Source organism: Oncorhynchus nerka, linkage group LG6 (genome assembly GCF_034236695.1).
Source record: "Oncorhynchus nerka isolate Pitt River linkage group LG6, Oner_Uvic_2.0, whole genome shotgun sequence".
Taxonomy (NCBI): Eukaryota; Metazoa; Chordata; class Actinopteri; order Salmoniformes; family Salmonidae; genus Oncorhynchus; species Oncorhynchus nerka.
The window spans coordinates 79,608,416-79,631,258 of NC_088401.1; the positions used below are offsets into that span (position 1 = coordinate 79,608,416).

The window sequence follows — 22,843 nt, forward strand, 5'->3', positions numbered from 1 at the left end:
TCCAGGTGCGTTTTCAACAGTCCTTGATGGATAGCCTGAATAACCGACTGGAGAGGCTGTGATTGAGGTAATGATTAACCTCTTACTAAGGCAGAGCTCATCTCTCCAGCTCTATCAGCCAACATGGCATATTAAGAAACATCTTAATGGCAAGGGATCATACAAAACAAAAAAGACCGATTATTTACGCAGAAGCATCTTTCGAACATTGCAACAAAACAAAACAAAAATCAAGTGATAACACTAACACAGGTTTGAGCAGACTGGGAGGAGTGAGGCTATCTGCACCCTGTTGGTATCGTCAACTTGGTGATGATAGAATTAGAAGTGGATTAAACTCTGAGGACAAGGAATAGAGCCAGGGTACTCAGCTCTGACCCTACAAAGGTCCGAACAACTGGTTCTGTTCTACCTTGTAATTAATTGCACACACCAAGTGTCCCAGGTCTAAATCAGTCCCTGATTAGAGGGGAATCATCCACCTGGTGTCCCAGGTCTAAATCAGTCCCTGATTAGAGGGGAATTAGGGGAAAAAGCAGTGGAACTGACTGAGTTCCAGATTTGATTTTGAGGGGCTGGAGGAAGGAGAGAAGTGAGCTGAATCAAGAGTCTTTAAAGGCAGAGGGGGCCAGAGAGGCAGAGGGGCGAGAGGCAGAGGGGGCCAGAGAGGCAGAGGGGGCCAGAGAGGCAGAGGGGGCAGAGAGGCAGAGGGGGCCAGAGAGGCAGAGGGGGCCGAGAGGCAGAGGGGGCCAGAGAGGCAGAGGGGGCAGAGAGGCAGAGGGGGCAGAGAGGCCTGGGGGCTGAGTCCATCTCCTCCAACAAACTCAACCTTGCACCGTCATTGTCTCTCCCTCCTTCTCCCCATCTGTGTCCCTCCATTACAACAGTACACACTTTTTGGCATTCTTTTTGGTAACGGGATACAACACGGCCCGTACTGACTCACTGAACACTTCCCTGACCCCTTCCTGCGTCAGAGCAGAGCATTCCATGTACTTCACCGCTCCTATCTGCTTAGCCATGCTGTTCCCCTGTTGCTGTGTGGTGGGAGCTAAACCCTGCTCCTTCAGCTTCTTCACCGTGTCCCCATCACTCCTCAGGTCCCTCTTGGTCCCCACTAGGAGGATGGGCACGCTGGGGCAGTGGTGAGACACTTCCGGGTGCCACTTGTGGCGGACGTTGGCGTGGGAGGAAGGACTCCCGATGGAGAAACAGATGACGAAGACGTTGGATTGGGGGTAGGACAGAGTGCGGAGGCGGTCGTACTCCTCTTGTCCGGCTGTGTCCCACAGGTTGAGGCTGATGATGCGGCCATCAACCGTCATCTGTGACAAACACACAAGTGTGTAAACATTTGTGTAAAACATACGTGTAATACACACACACACACACACACACACACACACACACCTGGGCGCTGTAGTTGTCGAACACGGTGGGGATGTACTCCTCAGGGAAAGCGTTGGTGGTGTAGGAGATGAGGAGGCATGTTTTACCCACGGCACCGTCCCCCACCACTACACACTTTACGTTCTGCATTCTGTCTCCTGTCCTGCTGCCTTCCTAACACCGACCTACCACACGGGCTGCAGACGCTGGGCAGAAAGAGGATGGGGAGAGAGAAAGTGAGGAGAGCAGGAAAGAGAGGGAGAGAGAATAGAAGGAGAAGCGGAGTAAATGTCTGATTGATTGTTACTGCTGGACAGTTTTAGTTTCCTCTAACCTTTGTCTCAAAATCAAAGTCCACCGGCTGGAGCCTGCCGGCGAAACAGAAATCAGCAGCAGAGCACTTTGTTTTCATTATTTATCTAACATTTTCTCAAGTCTTCTTAATTAGCAAGGTACCAGTTAAGTACAAGGATTTACCTATGATAAAGTGTAACGCCTGAGTAAATTAGACAACAATAAAATTGCTATCCTAGGTCGTCAACTTTTGGGCGTACCCATAAATTACTAGCCAGCCAGCTAAATGGAAAGCTAAGGAACTAGCATGTGGAATTCCTCGAAGTTTCTACTTCCTAAACACAATAAGTAACTATCAGCCACAATTAGCACAGTGTTAGTATACATACAAGTATAACAATGGCTTGCAAGAATTATCTATATTCAAAAAAGTTGTTTCTCTTACCACCTCTCGACGAGAGCGAAACTTTTTAGCAGTGTACAGTCAATCACAACTGCATCCGGGGACCTTTCTTAAACGCCCACCACGTTCTATGTTGATTAAGGCATCATGGTAGTTGTCGTTTTCCTTCTTCTTACTTAGAGCTGATAAGTCATTCGGACACTAGATGGCACTATAAACCATAATGCTTCATAAATAATGATTTCACCCAGAAAATAACCTTGCTCGTTACCTTAAACATGTCTTACACTAAACATGCACATTCAAATTTTGGTATATATTTGATTGTTTTAAAAAACCGGTATGTATAGATCTCAAATCAACAACTTTTATTTTATTTTTTAATTTTTAATTTCACCTTTATTTAACCAGGTAGGCTAGTTGAGAACAAGTTCTCATTTGCAACTGCGACCTGGCCAAGATAAAGCATAGCAGTGTGAACAGACAACACAGAGTTACACATGGAGTAAACAATTAACAAGTCAATAACACAGTAGAAAAAAAAATGGGCAGTCTATATACAATGTGTGCAAAAGGCATGAGGAGGTAGGCGAATAATACAATTTTGCAGATTAACACTGGAGTGATAAATGATCAGATGGTCATGTACAGGTAGAGATATTGGTGTGCAAAAGAGCAGAAAAGTAAATAAATAAAAAAAAACAGTATAAAAACAGTATGGGAGTGAGGTAGGTGAAAATGGGTGGGCTATTTACCAATAGACTATGTACAGCTGCAGCGATCGGTTAGCTGCTCGGATAGCTGATGTTTGAAGTTGGTGAGGGAGATAAAAGTCTCCAACTTCAGCGATTTTTGCAGTTCGTTCCAGTCACAGGCAGCAGAGTACTGGAACGAAAGGCGGCCAAATGAGGTGTTGGCTTTAGGGATGATCAGTGAGATACACCTGCTGGAGCGCGTGCTACGGATGGGTGTTGCCATCGTGACCAGTGAACTGAGATAAGGCGGAGCTTTACCTAGCATGGACTTGTAGATGACCTGGAGCCAGTGGGTCTGGCGACGAATATGTAGCGAGGGCCAGCCGACTAGAGCATACAAGTCGCAGTGGTGGGTGGTATAAGGTGCTTTGGTGACAAAACGGATGGCACTGTGATAGACTGCATCCAGTTTGCTGAGTAGAGTGTTGGAAGCCATTTTGTAGATGACATCGCCGAAGTCGAGGATCGGTAGGATAGTCAGTTTTACTAGGGTAAGCTTGGCGGCGTGGGTGAAGGAGGCTTTGTTGCGGAATAGAAAGCCGACTCTTGATTTGATTTTCGATTGGAGATGTTTGATGTGAGTCTGGAAGGAGAGTTTGCAGTCTAGCCAGACACCTAGGTACTTATAGATGAATCAACAGTAGTCAGACCATGCCAAAATGTAAGCCTACAGTCAACAGAAGTCATTGGGCAGCCAAGCATGGCTCATCACAAAATGATACGGAACAAAAAATATTAACACAACATTTAACAATTTAAAAGATTTTACTGAGGTACAGTTCATATAAGGAAATCAGTCAACTGAAATAAATAAATTAGGCCCGAATCTATGAATTTCACATGACTGTTAACTGTTAACACAGATAGGAATCTGTTGATCACAGATACCTTGAAAAAAAGCAGGAGCTTGGATCAGAACACCAGTCAGTATCTGGTGTGACCACCATTTGCCTCATGCAGTGCGAAACATCTCCGAGTTGATCAGGCTGTTGCTTGTGGCCTGTGGAATGTTGTCCCACTCCTCTTCAATGGCTGTGCGAAGTTGCTGGATTTTGGCGGGAACTGGAACATGCTGTCATACACTTCCATCCAGAGCATCCCAAACTGGCACAATGGGTGACATGTCTGGTGAGTATGCAGGGCATGGAAGAACTGAGACATTTTCATGTTCCAGGAATTGTGTACAGATCCTTGCGACATGGGGCCGTGCATTATCATGCTGAAACACGAGGTGATGCTGGTGGATGACCGGCACGACAATGGGCCTCAGGATCTCGTCACGGTATCTCTGTGCATTCAAATTGCCATCCATAAAATGCAATTGTGTTCGTTGTCTGTAGCTTATGCCTGCCCATACCATAACCCCACCGCCACCATGGGACACTCTGTTCACCACGTTGACATCAGCAAACCGCTCGCCCACACATCACCATACATGTGGCCTGCAGTTGTGAGGCCGGTTGGACGTACTGCCACATTTTCTAAAACAATGTTGGAGGAGGCTTATGGTAGAGAAATTCAAATTAAATTATCTGGCAACAGCTTTGGTGAACATTCCTGCAATCAGCATGCCAAATGCACGCTCCCTCAAAACTTGAGATATCTGTGGCATTGTGTAGTAGAGAGGCCTTTTATTGCCCCCCAGCACAAGGTGCACCTGTGTAATGATCATGCTGTTTAATCAGCTTCTTGATATGCCACACCTGTCAGGTGGATGGATTATATTGGCAAAGAAGAAATGTTCACTAACAGGGATGTAAACACATTTTTGCACTAAAGTTAAGAGAAATAAGCTTTTTGTGTGTATGAAAAATGTCTGGGATATTTTATTTCAGCTCATGAAACCAACACTTTACATGTTGCGTTTATATTTTATTCTGATTGAACATTTTAAATCCAGTATTGGACGGGTGCTGCACCCTGACTGACTACTCTTTTAAGCTCTTATGCACTTTCACTGTTTTAACTTCCATTCATTGTTATGTATTGCTCAATGATATGTATACTGCTCTCTTGATCAGGGCTCGCTTGAAAAAGAGATGTACATCTCAGTGTGACATCTCTGTTTAAATACATCAATCGTTTGGTTGGATGTCGGACAGGCCTCTCCGTTTCCCAAAAATGTGACCCTTGACCGATCGCTAAAACCATCAGTTTTCCGACACCATTCCAAACGGCACAGATTACACAGTGTTACTAATTACCATGTCTCATCGGCTTTGTCCACTTTCTTCTGGAGAGAACAGACACCGACTAACATGCCTTCACTGGTTACTTTTAACTTAAGGGTAGGGTACATTGGCCAGTTCTGTTCAGAAACTTTGTAGAGCAACATCTGCATTGAAGTCCATGTATGTTTGTTGACAGTGACAGAGTGGTTGTGAGTAACTCTTCATCACAAGCAGACAAGGAATAGAAAGGGAAGCCATGTTAGAATACTTTACACTATTTCAGTCGGACCTACTCTGGCAGAGCGGGGCAGACTGGGACCCGAAATCGGTCCTGGCATTTCTAACACACCGGCCCATTTCTTTCCTTAAGGCCCCCAAACCGCACCATTTTATTCTTCAAAGCTTACACACCCAACTATTAGCCAGATAATGATTGTTTTGCGCATTAAAAAAATAGGTTAAACAAATCCACTGGGCTGAAAATGGACCAGCCCACCCCCACTGGCAGACTCATCAATGAAGTCACATCTCCCGTCTATACACTGATCAAGGTAAAGCAATGGATACGTCCTTTTTCCCTATATAGCACACTGCCCTGGTCAAAAGTAGTGCACTATAAAGGGAATACAGTAGGGTGTAATTTGGGACGCAGAGAGTGGTTAAGAGGTCAGTGCTGACCAACCACCAGACAACCAGGGGAGACAAAGAGGCGCCAGTTTGTTGCTCTGCCCTCCAGGAGGTTCTGGCATCATCCGTGTCACTGTGGCCTGTAAACAGAGCTCTCCCACTGGACTCTTACACCCACACCCTTCTCACCCCAATTCTCCAAGGAAATTCTCTAGAAGGCCTGCAGTGTCACCATGGCAACAGTTACAGGCCTGAGGAGGACTGTGTCAAGACATGGAGAGGAGGAGAGAAAAGGAGAGAGGCTGAGGGGCAGTGGAGAGAGGGAGAGAAAAGGAGATGGAAAAGAGGACAATGGTGTGTTAGTAGAGCAGGACAGCTTTGTCTCTGGAGGAGGAAGTAGTCTCATGATGCTGATAACGAGCCAGCAGCTTGGTTAGTAGAGCAGGACAGCTTTGTCTCTGGAGGAGGAAGTAGTCTCTTGATGCTGATAACGAGCCAGCAGCTTGGTTAGTAGAGCAGGACAACTTTGTCTCTGGAGGAGGAAGTAGTCTCTTGATGCTGATAACGAGCCAGCAGCTTGGTTAGTAGAGCAGGACAGCTTTGTCTCTGGAGGAGGAAGTAATCTCATGATGCTGATAACGAGACAGCAGCTTGGTTAGTAGAGCAGGACAGCTTTGTCTCTGGAGGAGGAAGTAGTCTCTTGATGCTGATAACGAGCCAGTAGCTTGGTTAGTAGAGCAGGACAGCTTTGTCTCTGGAGGAGGAAGTAGTCTCATGATGCTGATAACGAGACAGCAGCTTGGTTAGTAGAGCAGGACAGCTTTGTCTCTGGAGGAGGAAGTAGTCTCTTGATGCTGATAACGAGCCAGCAGCTTGGTGATCAAGACAGGTCTCTAGTCTAAAATACTGTGACCAATGTCAGGCTATTCACTATATAGTTCACATAGGTTTCTGATGAAAAGTAGTGCACTATATAGGGAACAGGGTGCATCGGGAGGGTCACAGCAGTACGTGAGCCTCCAGATGCCTGGGGGAACTCATACTGTGGACGATAGTAACTGCAAGAAAAACTAATAAGCAGAGCTGTGCATTGAAGAACACCTGCCTTCGACTTCTCTGTCGTCTTTAAACAGAAAGTCCTTTAGTGACGTCATTTCTAAAACAAACAACCACACCCCGAGTCTGATTAGCAACTTTATTTTATATGTTATTTACAAATACACACATTGTTGCCATGGATAACAATTCATGCCGTTCATTTTAAGATCCTTTTGATATTAACAGCAGCAGAATATTACAGTGAGTATCCTAGCAACTTAAAGTGTGTCAGAATGAAGAGCACATTCAAGATGAGGATAACCAATAAAATCGCTCAATTACCAATAATCAATTCGATATCATACCGATTGATTGCTGATTGGGCAAATCGATAGCCCAAGGTGAGAAAACAACAAAAGTGAAATTCCATCTATTTAATCTGAGTTTGGTCCATGCATCTAATGAAACAGCACAACAGGTGTAGAAATACAGTTCTAAGAATGGCCGCTCAAAACACAGTGGGAAATTATTCCCTACATAGTGCACTCATTTGGACCAGAGCTGTTTGGGGGCCCTGGTCAAAGGTTGTGCACTATATGGGGAATAGGGTGCAATTTGGGATGCAGGTAAAGTAAAATAAAATAACCTTTGAAGACGAACACGCCATTTTCAACATACAACATACAACCTAAAAAGACTGGTCGATGAGAGTGATCTGTTGGAAGACCAAGGCACAGAGGAGGCCGCAGTGGCAAATTATTCTAAACAAATGATTTTCTTGAACAACAAATGAGGCACCCATTTCAGTAGCTTAACAAAGTCCAGGTTGGGTGTGAGGTGGTTAGAGTATCTCCTTGAAGTGCCCTGTTGCATGGACAGGACACTAGTGGATGGAGGTAGAGTGTAGAACAGAAGACAATTCTATCTACAGTGACAGTACACCTACTGTCCATTTGCAAAACATAGTAAATGTAGAGTGTAGTGGCAGCCATTTTGTTCGAGTTGCAGTTCTTTGTCATCTTCCTGCCAGACAAGAGCGAGAATGGCAGGTACTTCGTACGTCCTTAATTGCACTTTACAATAAGACAGACCCAAGTGAAAACACCCCATCGATTCTGGACAAGCTCAATAGAGTCTGCATGGACCAGTAACTGCCTACCCCTCCAGAACAGAGAGGTCTGGTACAATTCACCAAGTCATTTATTGATACCCACATACATGTACAGTGGACACAAACATAAACACACCGAGGCATGTGGACAGAAGACTGAAAAAGTGGTAGGATCTCCCACGATCACTTCCACATGGGCGAGGAGGCAGGACGGGCCATTTTAGGTCCAGGTATCCGTGTTGCTGTGGGGGTTTTACAGGCAGGGACAGCAGCTCTAGAGGGATCTGTGCTGGGGCTCGTCTTGGTTGTTCTAGTCCTGGACGCAGCTGTAACAGCTGTACGGATGGTTTTAGCTGTAGCAGAGGAGGGGCTGTGTGTGGAGCGGGGCTGAGAGGAGTGTTGGGTCTCAGAGTTGGAGGTGGGGGCAAGACGTTTGGTGACCCTGAGAGGAGAGCCTCTGACAAAGGCTGGCTGGGTGGTAGCTGTACTACTATTGGTGCTGGTGCTAGAAGTCCTCTCCCTCTCTGGTCCAAGCCCCATCCCAGCTCTCTCTGATGCCCGGCGGGTCAAGGTGTGTTTCCCTGGGGTCTGCTGCTGGTTCTCACCCCCAGCCTGGCTCCTCTCACTCCTGGTGCTACCGCGCCGCTTCACCTCTGTCTGGGCAGTAGTAGGGCGTGTGATGGGGGAGGAGCGTATGGAGGCGCTGGGTACGGACGGGGACGCAGTGGAACGTGATGTAGTCTGTAAATTAGGATTTGGAACGGGGCCGGTGGGTGTCTGTGTCTCCGGTTTGGTAATAAAACGCACCCTATGGATAGCAGTATTGTTCGGTAGACCTGCACGGGGTACCAAGCCCCGCTTAGCCCCACCTCGGACAACAGGAGACTTCCCCCCGCCCCGAGAGTCCTCTTTCCCCATTGGAGACCCAGAACCAGCCCCTGGAGTCTCCGCCTGCTTCGCTTTCCTCCACTTGGAGCAGAGGCTGGGTGGGCCTCTGGAGAGTGTTGTGGGAGGAGGGGATAGGTTGTCGTAGGAACGCAGACCTCGGACCAGGGTGTGGCACTCAAGGGTTTCGCCCACACATGGGTATGACCGGTCCCTCTCCCTGTCAGGGCTGGAGACCTCTGGGCATTCCTGTGCCCGCTGTGGGCTCAGTTCTGGTAGGCTCGGAGTCAGCCAGCTCTGTTCCACAGATTCGGTTTCCCTCTGCTGGCTTGGTCCGCCCTCAGGTGAAAGCCTCAGCTCCAAGGCACCACCACGTCCTGGTGTGGTCTCATTGGCTCCCTTAGCATCCTGGGATTGTGATTGGACACCGTCTGGGGTGGCAGTGGCCATGGATGTTTCTGATTGGCTCTCGAAGGGCTGCTGAGTCACCTGAGTAACCATTGACCCTGTTAACTGAGCGAGGTCAGGGTCCTGATGCGCTGCGTCTCTGACTGAGGTGTCTGTGTGTTTCGCCTGAGAAACAGGGGTAGGGTCAGTCCCCTCTAGGTCATACCTGTGTCTAAGACCAATGGTATTTCTTCTCACACTGGGGATGGCAGTAGTGGTAGTGGAGGAGTGTCTATAAGGACTGGCCATAGACTTAGTGGTCAGTACACACGGTTCAGGGACGGCATCAACAGTCCGTTCATCGTGAGTTTGAGTCACTCGAGCCGTTGGTGCATGTCGGCTATCAATGACGTTTTTAAATATTCCATGTTGGGTTTGGGTGACATAGGCAATAGTGTCCTGCCTGTTTTGGGGGAATTTGAATCTATGTCCACACTGGGTTTGAATGATGTCAGAAGTCAGTTCATGTTGCGGTTCTGAGACTTGAGTCTGAGTTGTCCCTTCATGATTTGGTCCCTTAGTCTCCAAGACTTGTTGGTGCTGACGGACCAGGGGCTCTGTCTTGGTCTCGGTCCCCAGGGATGGTCTCTCCTGGTTGGGGTAGGTGGGGCAGGGTAGCCCTGGAGAGGTCTGGAGGTTGGAGGAGCTAAGGTGGAGTTGGGTGGATGTGTTTCTAACCAAACCCGGGGATGTCTGAATAGGAACGGAGGTGTAGTTCTGGAGGTGGTGGGAGTGCCTGCGGTTCTCCTGGGTTCTAAGGCTGCGCCGGCTCCAGGCGTGGCTCAGGTTCTCAAGGGTTTTCTCTAGGTCATTCTGGTTCTCCTGGGTTCCCGGTGGGGACACCCGACCCGTAGCCACAGCCAGGTCCAGGTCCAGCCCTGTACACACGGCCACGGAGCGACGCTTCTCCACCATCTCACGCTCCATCCGTTTCTGCTCCTTCTGTTCCCGCTCAGCGTTTTCCTGAGAGGGAACAGGACGAGTTCAATGAGTTTCAGGTAAAAGAAGAAACATCAAGTATACATTTATCAGCACAGCATCTACGCTTCTATCTTCTGTCTACATCTACGGTCCCCATCCCACTCATCCATCCCACTACCTCATATTGCTGTCATGAGGAGGGTCGTCAATATCTTCCCAAGTTGCAAAGTCGGAAGCCCGACCTAGTTCTACAAAGGATCTTCTTAAAATCCTATTTTAAAATCCAACCCTAACCTTGAATTACAACCAAAAGGCATTTGTTTTAGTTTTCATACATTATTACAATATGTACGTAGTGGGAACCCATGCAGGCAGCTTGATGTAAAGCAGTCGGTCTCACCTGTACGGCTCTTTGGAAGCGAAGGCAGAAGGAGTGGAAGACCCTGCAGGCTTCCTCCAGTTTAAAAGTGGTGTCATCCTCACAGAAGAACTGGACCAGAGCCTGACTGGACATCCTCATCCCCTCCACTTCATCCTCTGCTTCCTTCAGACGCTCCTCTGCCACCTAGAGAGAGAGATGGAGAAGAGGATAGAGAAGAGAGAGCGTGAGAGACATGGAGGAGAGATGGAGAGAGCGCGCGCGAGAGAGAGAGAGAGAGAGATCAAAATTAGACTGACTGTTGTGTATTTTGACCAAGGAGGATGAATATGGAGGGAAGAGACTCAGAGGTAACCAAAGCCATGTGAGTTTCAGTTTTGTTCTTTGTGAGTTCATAAATTCTCACTTCACTAGACACCATAGATGTGCTGTAGATCTAGAATTATATATTTTCTAGATCAGTGTGTGTTCTAAATCCATGTTCTAGAATCTAGTTCAGGTCCGTACCTCCAGGAAAAGCTGTGTGAGCTGCTGGATCTCTGCCTCCGTCTGGACACTGATCCTGAGGGATGCCACACGCCTGTGGAGCCTGGAGAGATCCTCTACTACCGACTCCTCACACAACCTATAGGAAGACAGAGACGAGAGAGATGCATCACTTTACATGACTTTAAAGGTGGGCAATATGAGATAGATGCAGAAAGTAAACAGCATAGTGGGTCCATTACCGTAACAACTAAGAGTGTGAACAGCATGAAGCAAACCCGTACACATGCACAGATACTGTGTGTTGCATCTCGCTCATCTCAATATCTCCGGTGCTGCTCGTGGCAACGTCATTTTGCAGAGTCTACCTTCATAGATGATAGTAAAGTGATCGCTGTGAGTTTCTGTGACCAAAATTTGGCCGAAATATATGGCTGTGGATAAAACCATGGGTTTTTAAACCACAACCCAACCTGTTGCTGCGATCCGTGAGAGACTAGCGTGCGGCAAATCAAACCATATGGGAATCTTTGTTGTAGAAGATGCTGTTAATTAAGATTATAACTCAAAGCTGATCCCAAGCTGTGACCTACATCAAGCTGTTATTTTCCTCTAACAGATCATGTAATACATCCACGATTTCCCCTTTGGCTCTGCCCCAGCAGGCTGTCGCAGAAGCTTTTATTTTCCTTTAACGAGTCCGTTGTGAAGGACATACTGCTTTCCCGGGAACAGGCCCAAATCCCCGTCCTTTGCGTGAAGAGAAGACGGAGAAAAAGAGGACTGAGTTCGGGCTGCCTTCTGAGAATTAGTTGGCGATCAAATAAACCCCCACTGCCTTCCGTTCTACTAGCTAACCTGTAATCATTGGAAAATAAAATCGACGACCTACGAGGAAGATTATTCTACCAACAGGCCATTAAAAACAAAAATCTTATGCTTCACGGAGTCGTGGCTGAACAACGACATTATCAACATACAGCTGGCTGGTTATACACTGTATCGGCAGGATATAACAGCAGCCTCTGGTAAGACAATTTATATTTGTAAACAACAGCTGGTGCACAATATCTAAGGAAGTCTCAAGGTTTTGCTCACCTGAGGTAGAGTATCTCATGATAAGCTTGAAGACCACACTACCTACCTAGAGAGTTTTCATCTGTATTTTTCGTAGCTGTCTACATACCACCACAGACTGATGCTGGCAGTAAAGCCGCACTGAATGAGCTGTATTCCACCATAAGCAAACAGGAAAACTCTCATCCAGAGACGCTCCTAGTGGCTGGGGATTTTAATGCAGGGAAACAAATCCGTTTTACCAAATTTCTATCAGCATGTTAAATGTGAAACCAGAGCGAGAAAAAAAAACGCTAGACCACCCTTACTCCATACACAGAGATACGTACAAAGATCTCCCTCGCCCTTTGGCATATCTGATCATAATTCTATCCTCCTGGTTCCTGCTTACAAGCAAAAATTAAAGCAGGAAGCACCAGGGACTCGGTCAATAAAAAAGTGGTCAGATGAAGCAGATGCTAAGCTACAGGACTGTTTTTCTAGCACAGACTAGAATCTGTTCCGGGAATCTACCGATGGCATTGAGGAATACACCACATCAGTCATTGGCTTAATAAGTGCACAGTGACCGTACGTACATACCCCAACTAGAAGCCATGGATTACAGGCAATATCCGCATCGAGCTAAAGGCTAGAGCTGCTGCTTTCAAGGAGCGGGACTCTAACCTGGAAGCTTATAAGAAATACCGCTATGCCCTCCGACAAACCATCAAATAGGCAAAGCATCAATACAGGACTAAGATTGAATCGTATTACACTGGCTCTGACGCTCGTCAGATGTGGCAGGGCTTACAAACCATTACAGACTACAAAGGGAAGCACCGCCGAGAGCTGCCCAGTGACACAAGCCTACCAGACGAGCTAATCTACTTCTATGCTCATTTCGAGGCAAATAACACTGAAACATGCATGAGAGCACCAGCTGTTCTGGACAACTATGTGATCACCGCTCTCAACATTCACAAGGCCGCAGGGCCAGAAGGATTACCAGGACGTGTACTGCGAGCATGCGCTGACCAACTGGCAGGTGTCTTCACTGAAATGTTCAACCTCTCCCTGTCTGAGTCTGTAATACCAACATGTTTTAAGCAGACCACCATAGTGCCTGTGCCCACGAACACTAAGGTAACCTGCCTAAATGACTACCGACACATAGCACTCACATCTGTAGCCATGAAATACTTTGAAATGCTGGTCATGGCTCACAACACCATTATCCCAGAAACCCTAGACCCACTCCAATTTGCATACCGCCCTAACAGATCCACAGATGATGCAATCTCTATTGCACTCCACACAGGTTTGTAGGCCTTCTTGCTCGCACACGGTTTTTCAGTTCTGCCAAAAAATGTTCTACAGGATTGAGGTCAGGGCTTTGTGATGGCCACTCCAATACCTTGACTTTGTTGTCCTTAAGCCATTTTGCTTTAACTTCCTTACTGATGTCTTGAGATGTTGCTTCAATATAACCACATCATTTTCCTGCCTCATGAAGCTATCTATTTTGTGAAGTGCACCAGTCTCTCCTGCAGCAAAGCACCCCCACAACATGACGCTGCCACCCCCGTGCTTCACAGTTGGGATGGTGTTCTTTGGCTTGCAAGCCTCCCCGTTTTTCCTCCAAACTAAACGATGGTCATTATGGCCAAACAGTTCTATTTTTGTTTCATCAAACCAGAGGACATTTTCCAAAAAGTACGATCTTTGTTTAAATTACATAATTTTCTGGAATTTTCCAAGCTGTTTAAAGGCACAGTCAACTTACTGTATGTAAACTTCTGACCCACTTGTGATACAGTGAATTAGAAGTGAAATAATCTGTCTGTAAACAATTGTTGGAAAAATTACTTGTGTCATGTTCAAAGTAAATGTCCTAATCGACTTACCAAAACTATAGTTTGTTAACAAGAAATGTGTAGAGTGGTTGAAAAACTATTTTTAATAACTCCAACCTAAGTGTATGTAAACTTACGACTTCAACTGTACCTTGTGTCAACTGAAGCTTATCCTCAATACTGACAAAACTAAACTAATAGTGCTTTCTAAAGCAAGAAATAGACATCTCAACCTTTCCCCTAATACTACCTGCCAGGGCAATGAGATTGAGACTGTAACCTCATAAATAACTTGGAATTTTTATTGATGACGGCCTCCTTTAAATTGCATATTCAACAATTACAAAAAAATTGAAGCTGAAGTTGGGATTTTATTTCAGGAATATGGCCTGTTTTTCTTTTGAAGCCAGAAGGAGGCTAGTATCAGCTACATTTATGCCTTTAATGGGATATTTTATATATGAACGTTTCCGCTCAGTGTTTGAGATCAATGGACACCCTTTACCATGGCACTTTGAGATTTATTTTAAACTGCAAAACCCTTATGCACCACTGCACTTTATGAGCAAGGGTTGGCTGGCCTTCTCTAGTCAATCATAGGATCAGTCACTTTTATTTACAAAGCCATTTTGGGTTTACTACCATATTATTTGGGCATTTTTATTGCAATTCGTTCGCAGGACTTTATCCTGCTTACTGTTCCAAATGTCCGAACTGAATTTGGTAAAATGGCTTTTATGTACTCTGCAGCGTCAGCTTGGAATGCCTTACAAAATACTTTTAAACTGGAAGAACCTGTCCCGATTGGTGTTTTTAAATCATTGATGAAGGATTTTTTTTCTTTTCTGTTTTATGATTTTGTTATACTCTTGTGAATTCTGTTTTTTTTACTAGATTACCTGTAGTTTTTCATGTTGTCTGTCTGTAATTGTGTAATGACTTGGTGCTGCCTATCTTGACCAGGAAGCTCTTGAGAAATAGATTTTAAATCTCAAATGAGCCCTTCCTGGTTAAATAAAGGTTAAATAAAAATAAAAACATATTACCTCAATTATCTCAACTAACTGGTGCCCCCCCACATTGACTCTGTACCGAAACCCCCTTTATATAGCTTTGCTATTGTTATTTTACTGCTGCTCTTAAATGACTTATTCCTTTAATTTCTTGTTCTTATTCACATTTTTTTAAGCTGCATTGTTGGTTAGGAGCATGTAAGTAAGCATTTCACTTCATTGTATTCAGTGACTAATAACATTTGATTTGATTGGCTGAGAGAAATTGATTATAAAAAGATTGTGGGGCTGTTTTGTTAGACTTCAGTGTGGCCTTTGACATTGTCGATCATAGTCTGCTGCTGGAAAAACTTATGGCTTTACACCCCCTGCTATATTGTGGATAAAGAGTTACCCGTCTAACAGAACACAGGTGTTCTTTAATGAAAAGAATCAGGAATTCCCCAAGGCAGCTGTCTAGGCCCATTACATTTTTCAATCTTTACTAATGAATTGCCACTGGCTTTGAGTAAAGTGTATCTATGTATGCGGGTGACTCAACACTGTCAGCTACTACAGTGACTGAAACGACTGCAACACTCAACAAAGAGTTGCAGTTAGTTTCATAGTGGGTGGCAAGGAATAAGTTAGTCCTAAATATTTCTAAAACTAAAAGCATTGTATTTGGGACAAATCATTCACTAAACCCTAAACCTCAACTACGTCTCGTAATGACTAATGTGGAAATTGAGCAAGTTGAGGTGATGAAACTGCTTGGAGTTAACCTGGATTGTAAACTGTCATGGTCAAAACATATTGATACAACAGTAGCTAAGATGGGGAGAAGTCTGTCCATGGTAAGGCGTTGCTCTACCTTCTTGACAGCACTGTCAACAAAGTAGGTCCTAAAGGCCCTAGTTTTGTCACACTTAGACTACTGCTCAGTCGTGTGGTCAGGTTCCACAAAAAAGGACTTAGGAAAATTGCAATTGGTTCAGAACAGGGCAGCAAGGCTGGCCCTTGGATGTACACAGAGCTAATATTAATAATATGCATGTCAATCTCTTCTGGCTCAACGTGGAGGAGAGGTTGACTTCATCACTACTTGTATTTATGAGAGGTATTGACATGTTGAATGCACCGAGCTGTCTGTCTGATCTATAGGCACACAGCTCGGACACCCATGCATACCCCACAAGACATGCCACAAGAGGTCTCTTCACAGTCCAAGTCCAGAACAGACTATAGAGGGCGCACAGTACTAAATAGAGCCATGACTACATGGAACTCTATTCCACATCAAGTGACTCATGCAAGCAGTAAAAAACAGATTAAAACAAAACACCTTATGGAACAACGGGGATTGTGAAGCAATACGAACATAGGCACAGACACATGCATACAAACACACGATAACATACACACACGTACACAGTACACATGGATTTTGTACTGTATATATGTGGTAGTAGAGTAGGGGCCTGAGGGCACACAGTCTGAATATATTGTACTGTTTTTAAAATGGTATTAACTGTCTTAATTTTGCTGGAGCCCAGGTAGCTGCTAATGGGGATCCTTAATAAATACAGACACCGATACCCACAGAGTAACTGACAGTAAGTGTGTTTCCCAAATGGCACCCTATTCCCTATATAGTGCACTATATCTAGCGCTCTGGTCAAAAGTAGTGCACTATATAGAGAATAGGGTGCCACTTTTGGACTCAATCTAAGGGTCCTACATAGCTAACCAAACCCAACAGAGCCGTGATATTGAAACAGACATGTTGCTCATGACAAGGGGATAGCTATATCACTAACAGCTGGACAGTACCGTAACACAATACAGTCCAGTTGGAGGTGTGTGTGTGTGTGTGTGTGTGTGTGTGTGTGTGTGTGTGTGTGTGTGTGCGTGCGTGCGTGCGTGCGTGCGTGCGTGCGTGCGTGCGTGCGTGCGTGTGTGTGTGTATAGCCTGCGGATCTCATATGCTCCCCAGAAGCAGCCAAAACACCACGGGCCACGTTCAAACACTTCAGATTGCTTCCTTCCTTCTTTCCTCCGTTTAATGAATTCATTAATTACAGATCTACTGGATTGGTTAAAAGCAATGAAGTGAAAATCTTACTTTATATGCAGATCAAGCAAATATCTGTTTTTGCCACGAGGTAGATTTTCAAACTATTAGAACTGGGGCGCGTTCAGCGGGGCAATGTTTTGGAACATTCGGATAGAAATATGTAATATAGAAGAAACATGCCTCTCTGACATGTAGAACAAGGAATCATGTTGGCTCTATTTGTGGCATTTCTATTTGCAAAGTTTGACATCGTTTGGCAACTGAACGTTGCCCAGTCCCCTATGAGGAAGGAAGGGGAGCATTTCTAATCTTGGGAGGGATCTATATTATTGGCTCTGACCTGGAGGCGGGGCCGACGTGTCCTAGTTGGCCGGGAAACGACAGTAAACTCTGGTCCTTTTTCACGGCTTCCTGTGGAGACAGAGACAGAGCTGATCCAGCTATTGTTTCACACAGTGAGCCATCATAATTCTGGATGAATCATTGCATTGTGTCACGATTCAGTGTGTTGATGTGGTTATTGTGAATTCATGGTTGGTCAAATACAACAAATAGTTTGAAAGAGATTCTGAAGACCTGTTTTATCTGTGCCAGTTGAACAATTTAGTTAAATAAGAAAAAGTGTCTAGTTTATCCAAAGGAAACTAAATGAGCAGTCTGTCAGATGGTTGTTAGTCTTCAATAAAAGAGAAGTCTGGGATGAATTTAGTTGTCTTTGAACTAGATCTAGAGAGAGTTCATTTAGATGTGTGGCATATTACAGCTATAAGTAGGTCTTGACTGAAAGATAAACTAAAGTCAAGCACTTCAAGGGTCACTGAGTGTACAAAACATTATGAACAGCTGCTCTTTCCATGACAGACTGACCAGGTGAAAGCTATGATCTCTTAATGATGTCGCTTGTTAAATCCACTTCAAATAAGTGTAGATGAAGGGGAGGAGACATGTTAAAGAATAACTTTTAAACCTTGAGACAATTGAGACATGGATTGTGTCTGTGTGCCATTCAGAGGGTGAAGGGGCAAGACAAAATATGTAAGTGCCTTTGAACGGAGTATGGTAGTAGGTGCCAGGCGCACCGATGAGTGTCATGAACTGCAATGCTGCTGGGTTTTTCACGCTCAAGAGTTTCCTGTGTGTATCAAGAATGGTCCACCACCCAAAGGACATCCAGCCAACTGTGGGAAGCATTGGAGTCAACATGGGCCAGCATCCCTGTGGAACGCTTTCAACACCTTGTAGAGTCAACATGGGCCAGCATCCCTGTGGAACGCATTCAACACCTTGTAGAGTCAACATGGGCCAGCATCCCTGTGGAACGCATTCAACACCTTGTAGAGTCAACATGGGCCAGCATCCCTGTGGAACGCTTTCAACACCTTGTAGAGTCAACATGGGCCAGCATCCCTGTGGAACGCTTTCAACACCTTGTAGAGTCAACATGGGCCAGCATCCCTGTGGAACGCTTTCAACACCTTGTAGAGTCAACATGGGCCAGCATCCCTGTGGAACACTTTCCACACCTTGTAAAATCCATGCCCTGACAAATTCAGGCTGTTCTGAGGACAAAAAAGGTCGGGGTGCAACTCAATATTAGGAAGGTGTATATTTGACGACGTCGGGGCGAGGGGTGCTGAAGTACAGTAGGATCAGTTTTACACTTTAGATGATAATGAATACAGCTACAGTATATGGGTAATAGATACCTGATCCTAGATCAGATCTTACCATGGCCACAAAGTGCAGGAGGTTCATGCCTGGTTTGTTGGCTTTAGTGTCGGCCAGCTTGAGCAGGGAAGGGATTCGGAACCCTGCTGCGTTGCCTGCATACCCACCCTGAGGTCAAATACAGTAGGTCAGTGAACAGAGGTCACACACAAACCTGACATCTTAAACAAACACATTACAAAACCCAGATGCCGTCAGAGTGATGCTCTGGAACACACTGCAGTCCACACCCCAGTCCAACACCCCAGTCCACACCCCAGTCCACACCCCAGTCCAACACCCCAGTCCACACCCCAGTCCAACACCCCAGTCCACACCCCAGTCCAACACCCCAGTCCACACCCCAGTCCAACACCCCAGTCCACACCCCAGTCCACACCCCAGTCCAACACCCCAGTCCACACCCCAGTCCACACCCCAGTCCAACACCCCAGTCCACACCCCAGTCCAACACCCCAGTCCACACCCCAGTCCACACCCCAGTCCAACACCCCAGTCCACACCCCAGTCCACACCCCAGTCCAACACCCCAGTCCAACACCCCAGTCCAGACCCCAGTCCACACCGCAGCTCACACCCCAGTCCACACCGCAGCCCACACCCCAGTCCAACACCCCAGTCCAACACCACAGTCCACACCCCAGTCCAACACCCCAGTCCACACCCCAGTCCAACACCCCAGCCCAACACCCCAGTCCAACACCCCAGTCCACACCCCAGTCCAACACCGGAGTCCACACACCAGTCCACACCCCAGTCCACACTCCAGTCCACACCCCAGTCCACATCCCAGTCCACACCCCAGTCCACACCCCAGTCCACACCCCAGTCCAACACCCCAGTCCAACACCCCAGTCCACACCCCAGTCCACACCCCAGTCCAACACCCCAGTCCACATCCCAGTCCACACCCCAGTCCATCACCCCAGTCCACATCCCAGTCCACACCCCAGTCCACACCCCAGTCCAACACCCCAGTCCACATCCCAGTCCACACCCCAGTCCATCACCCCAGTCCACACCCCAGTCCACACCCCAGTCCACACCCCAGTCCAACACCAGCAGCATTGTGCACACAGATAAAGAACGGCTCTCTCTTTCATCTGAAAGTTAAAAAGAAAGGAGGAGAAGAAAGAAAACATGAATACTCACAGCGTTCATGTAGTTTCCTGCCTTCAGAACCAGGCGGAGGATGGAGTGCAGCTCAGGACAGCTCAACAGCTCTGAGAGAGAGAGAGAGAGAGAGAGAGAGAGAGAGACCATTGAGAGAAATATCGAGAGACAGAGAGAGAGAGATCGAGAGACCATTGAGAGAAAGATCGAGAGACCGAGAGAGAGAGAGAGAGAGAGAAAGAAAGAAAGAAAGAAAGAAAGATTGAGAGACCGAGAGAGAAAGATCGAGAGACCGAGAGAGAAAGAGAGAGATAGAGAAAGACCGAGAGAGCGAGAGAGAGAAAGACCGAGAGAGCGAGAGAGAGAGAGACCGAGAGCGAGAGAGAAAGAGAGAGACCGAGAGCGAGAGAGAAAGAGAGAAAGACAGAGAGATAGAGAGAAAGACCGAGAGACCGAGAGAGAAAGATCGAGAGAGAAAGGGAGTTTGGAAAGAATTAACAAAATAAATCAGCGCAAACAGGAATCTATAAAAGAGAGTCTATATAGAATATATAGAATACAGAATATCTGACCACTGTGACTGACCCAAACTTAAGGAAAGCTTTGACTATGTACAGACTCAGTGAGCATAGCCTTCCTATTGAGAAAGGTTGCCATAGCCTGTCTTCTCTTGAGAGCCATGTCTGCCTATGTGCACACTGCCCACAAAACGAGGTGGAAACTGAGCTGTACTTCCTAACCTCCTACCCAATGTATGACCATATTAGAGACACATATTTCCCTCAGATTACACAGATTCACAAAAAATGTGAAAACAGACCCAATTTTGATAAACTCCCAGGTCTACTGGGTGAAATACCACAGTGTGCCATCACAGCAGCTAGACTTGTGACCTGTTGCCACAAGAAAAGGTCAACCAGTGAAGAACAAACACCATTGTAAATACAACCCATATTTGTTTTCCCTTTTGTAATTTAACCATTTGTACATCGTTACAACACTGTATATACACACATGATATGACATTTTTAAATGTCTTTATTCTTTCCGAACTTGTAATGTTCACAGTTCATTTTACTTTTGTGTATTATCTACTTCACTTGCTTTGGCAATGTTAACATATGTTCCCCATGCAAATAAAGCCCCTTGAATCAAATTGAGAGAGAGAGAGAGAGAGAGAGAGACCGAAAGAGAGAGAGAGACAGACTGAAAGAGAGAGAGACCGAAAGAGAGAGAGAGAGAGAGAGAGAGAGAGAGAGAGAGAGAGAGAGAGAGAGAGAGAGACACAGACCGAAAAAGAGAGACAGACAGACAGACAGACAGACAGACAGACAGACAGACAGACAGACAGACAGACAGACAGACAGACAGACAGACAGACAGACAGACAGACAGACAGACAGACAGACAGAGAAAGAGGCCGAGAGAGAGAGACAGACAGACAGACAGACAGACAGACAGACAGACAGACCGAGAGAGACAGACCGAGAGAGACAGACCGAGAGAGAGACAGACCAAGAGAGAGAGAGCCAGACATAGACAGACAGACCGAGAGAGAGACCGAGAGAGAGAGAGACACAGACCGAGAGAGACAGACCGAGAGAGAGAGTCCGAGAGTCCAAAATTCTTTAACCAGGGGCGGGGCCTTCGCCAGGGTTGCAATCTGAGCCCTGCACTCTTCAATATTTACATCAACAAATTGGCCACTATTCTAGAAAATTCCTCAGCCCCTGGTGTTAGTCTCCACAATTCAGAGATGAAATGCCTACTCTTCGCAGATGACCTATGCCTGCTGTCACCCACAGCACTTGGCCTACAGCCGAGCCTGGACCTGCTAGAGCAGTACTGCCAGACCTGGGCCCTGGCAGTAAACCCCAAAAAGACTAAAATAATGATTTTCCAGATAAGATCTAGATCTCAGGGAATTAGACCAAAGTTCTCAATTGGTACAAAATATATAGAGTACTGCACACACTACAATTACTTAGGTTTAAATATAAGCTCAACTGGACACCTTAATGAGGCAGTGAATGAACTGAGAGAGAAAGCACGCAGGGCATTCAACGCCATTAAAAAAACTATTCAAATTCAAATACCTATTCAAATTTGGCTAAAGCGAATTGAATGTGTCATTGAACTAATTGCACTTTATGGCAGTGAGGGGTGGGGCCCACTTTATGGCAGTGAGGGGTGGGGCCCACTTTATGGCAGTGAGGGGTGGGGCCCACTTTATGGCAGTGAGGGGTGGGGCCCACTTTATGGCAGTGAGGGGTGGGGCCCACTTTATGGCAGTGAGGGGTGGGGTCCACTTGCAAAACAAGATTTCATCAAATGGGACAAACACCCAATTGAAACCCTGCATGCAGAGTTCTGTAAGATTCTCCTACATGTCCAGAAAAAAAGTGTCAAATCAAAACCCAAAGAACAGAATTCTTTCCACAACGCCAAGGTGTGAGACAAGGCTGCAGTTTGAGTCCAAATCTTTTCAACATTTATATCAATGAATTAGCAGACATGTTGGACCATTCTCCAGCCCCAGGACTCACACTATTTGACACAGAGGTGAAATACCTGCTATATGCTGATGACTTGGTACTTCTATCACCAACCAAAGAAGGTCTTCAACAGAAAATGTATATTCTAAGGCAATATTGCCATAATTGGGCCCTGGCAGTAAATTTCAAAAAAATACAATCGTGATTTTCCAACCAAAGAAAACAGATGTCAGAAGCACAAATATAAATTCACCCTGAACAACACCATAATTGAACACAATAAAAATGACATCTACCTTGGTCTGACCATATCTGCATCAGGAAACTTTAATATGGCAGTGAATGCACTCAAAGAAAAAGCCCGCAGAGAATTGTATGCAATAAAATTGAAATTATTCCAAATCAACATCCCAATTAGAATTTGGACCAAAATATTTGACAGTGTAATCTTACCAAAAGCTCTTTACGGAAGTGAGGTTTGGGGGCCACTCAATATACTGGACTTTAATATGTGGGACAAACATCCAATTGAAGCCCTTCATGCAGATTTCTGTCGGAAAATTCAGAGAAATAGTCCAGAGAAATACACCAACTAATGCATGTAGGGCAGAATTGGGCTT

General features: G+C 45.8%; 2 protein-coding genes across 5 annotated transcripts in view; both read right to left on the reverse strand.

The window, feature by feature from the left end:
- Positions 1-698: 698 nt before the first annotated feature.
- LOC115130970 (rho-related GTP-binding protein RhoG-like) lies at positions 699-2,215 on the reverse strand. 3 transcript variants are annotated; one of them, XM_029662577.2, is made up of 4 exons: positions 2,129-2,149; positions 1,724-1,757; positions 1,411-1,595; positions 699-1,325 (listed from the first exon to the last, which is right to left on the reverse strand). In XM_029662577.2, the coding sequence occupies exons 3-4, from the start codon at positions 1,537-1,539 to the stop codon at positions 879-881; spliced, it is 576 nt and encodes a 191-aa protein (XP_029518437.2). In that variant the 5' UTR covers positions 1,540-1,595; positions 1,724-1,757; positions 2,129-2,149; the 3' UTR covers positions 699-878. The 3 variants fall into 3 exon arrangements, with proteins under 3 accessions (XP_029518437.2, XP_029518436.2, XP_029518438.2); XM_029662576.2 differs by lacking the exon at positions 1,724-1,757 and having other exon boundaries at positions 2,129-2,215; XM_029662578.2 differs by lacking the exon at positions 1,724-1,757 and having other exon boundaries at positions 1,411-1,586; positions 2,129-2,201.
- A 4,605-nt stretch (positions 2,216-6,820) lies between these two features.
- The window catches only part of LOC115130969 (FH2 domain-containing protein 1-like), a 43,268-nt gene continuing 27,245 nt past the window's right edge, over positions 6,821-22,843 (reverse strand). For both annotated transcript variants that reach the window (XM_065019902.1, XM_065019903.1), the window contains exons 7-12: positions 19,768-19,838; positions 18,616-18,723; positions 17,228-17,298; positions 10,928-11,045; positions 10,442-10,606; positions 6,821-10,083 (exon numbers count right to left, since the gene is read on the reverse strand). In XM_065019902.1, the coding sequence (XP_064875974.1) occupies positions 7,972-10,083; positions 10,442-10,606; positions 10,928-11,045; positions 17,228-17,298; positions 18,616-18,723; positions 19,768-19,838 (2,645 nt within the window). In that variant the 3' untranslated portion in view covers positions 6,821-7,971. The remainder of the gene's footprint in view (positions 10,084-10,441; positions 10,607-10,927; positions 11,046-17,227; positions 17,299-18,615; positions 18,724-19,767; positions 19,839-22,843) is intronic.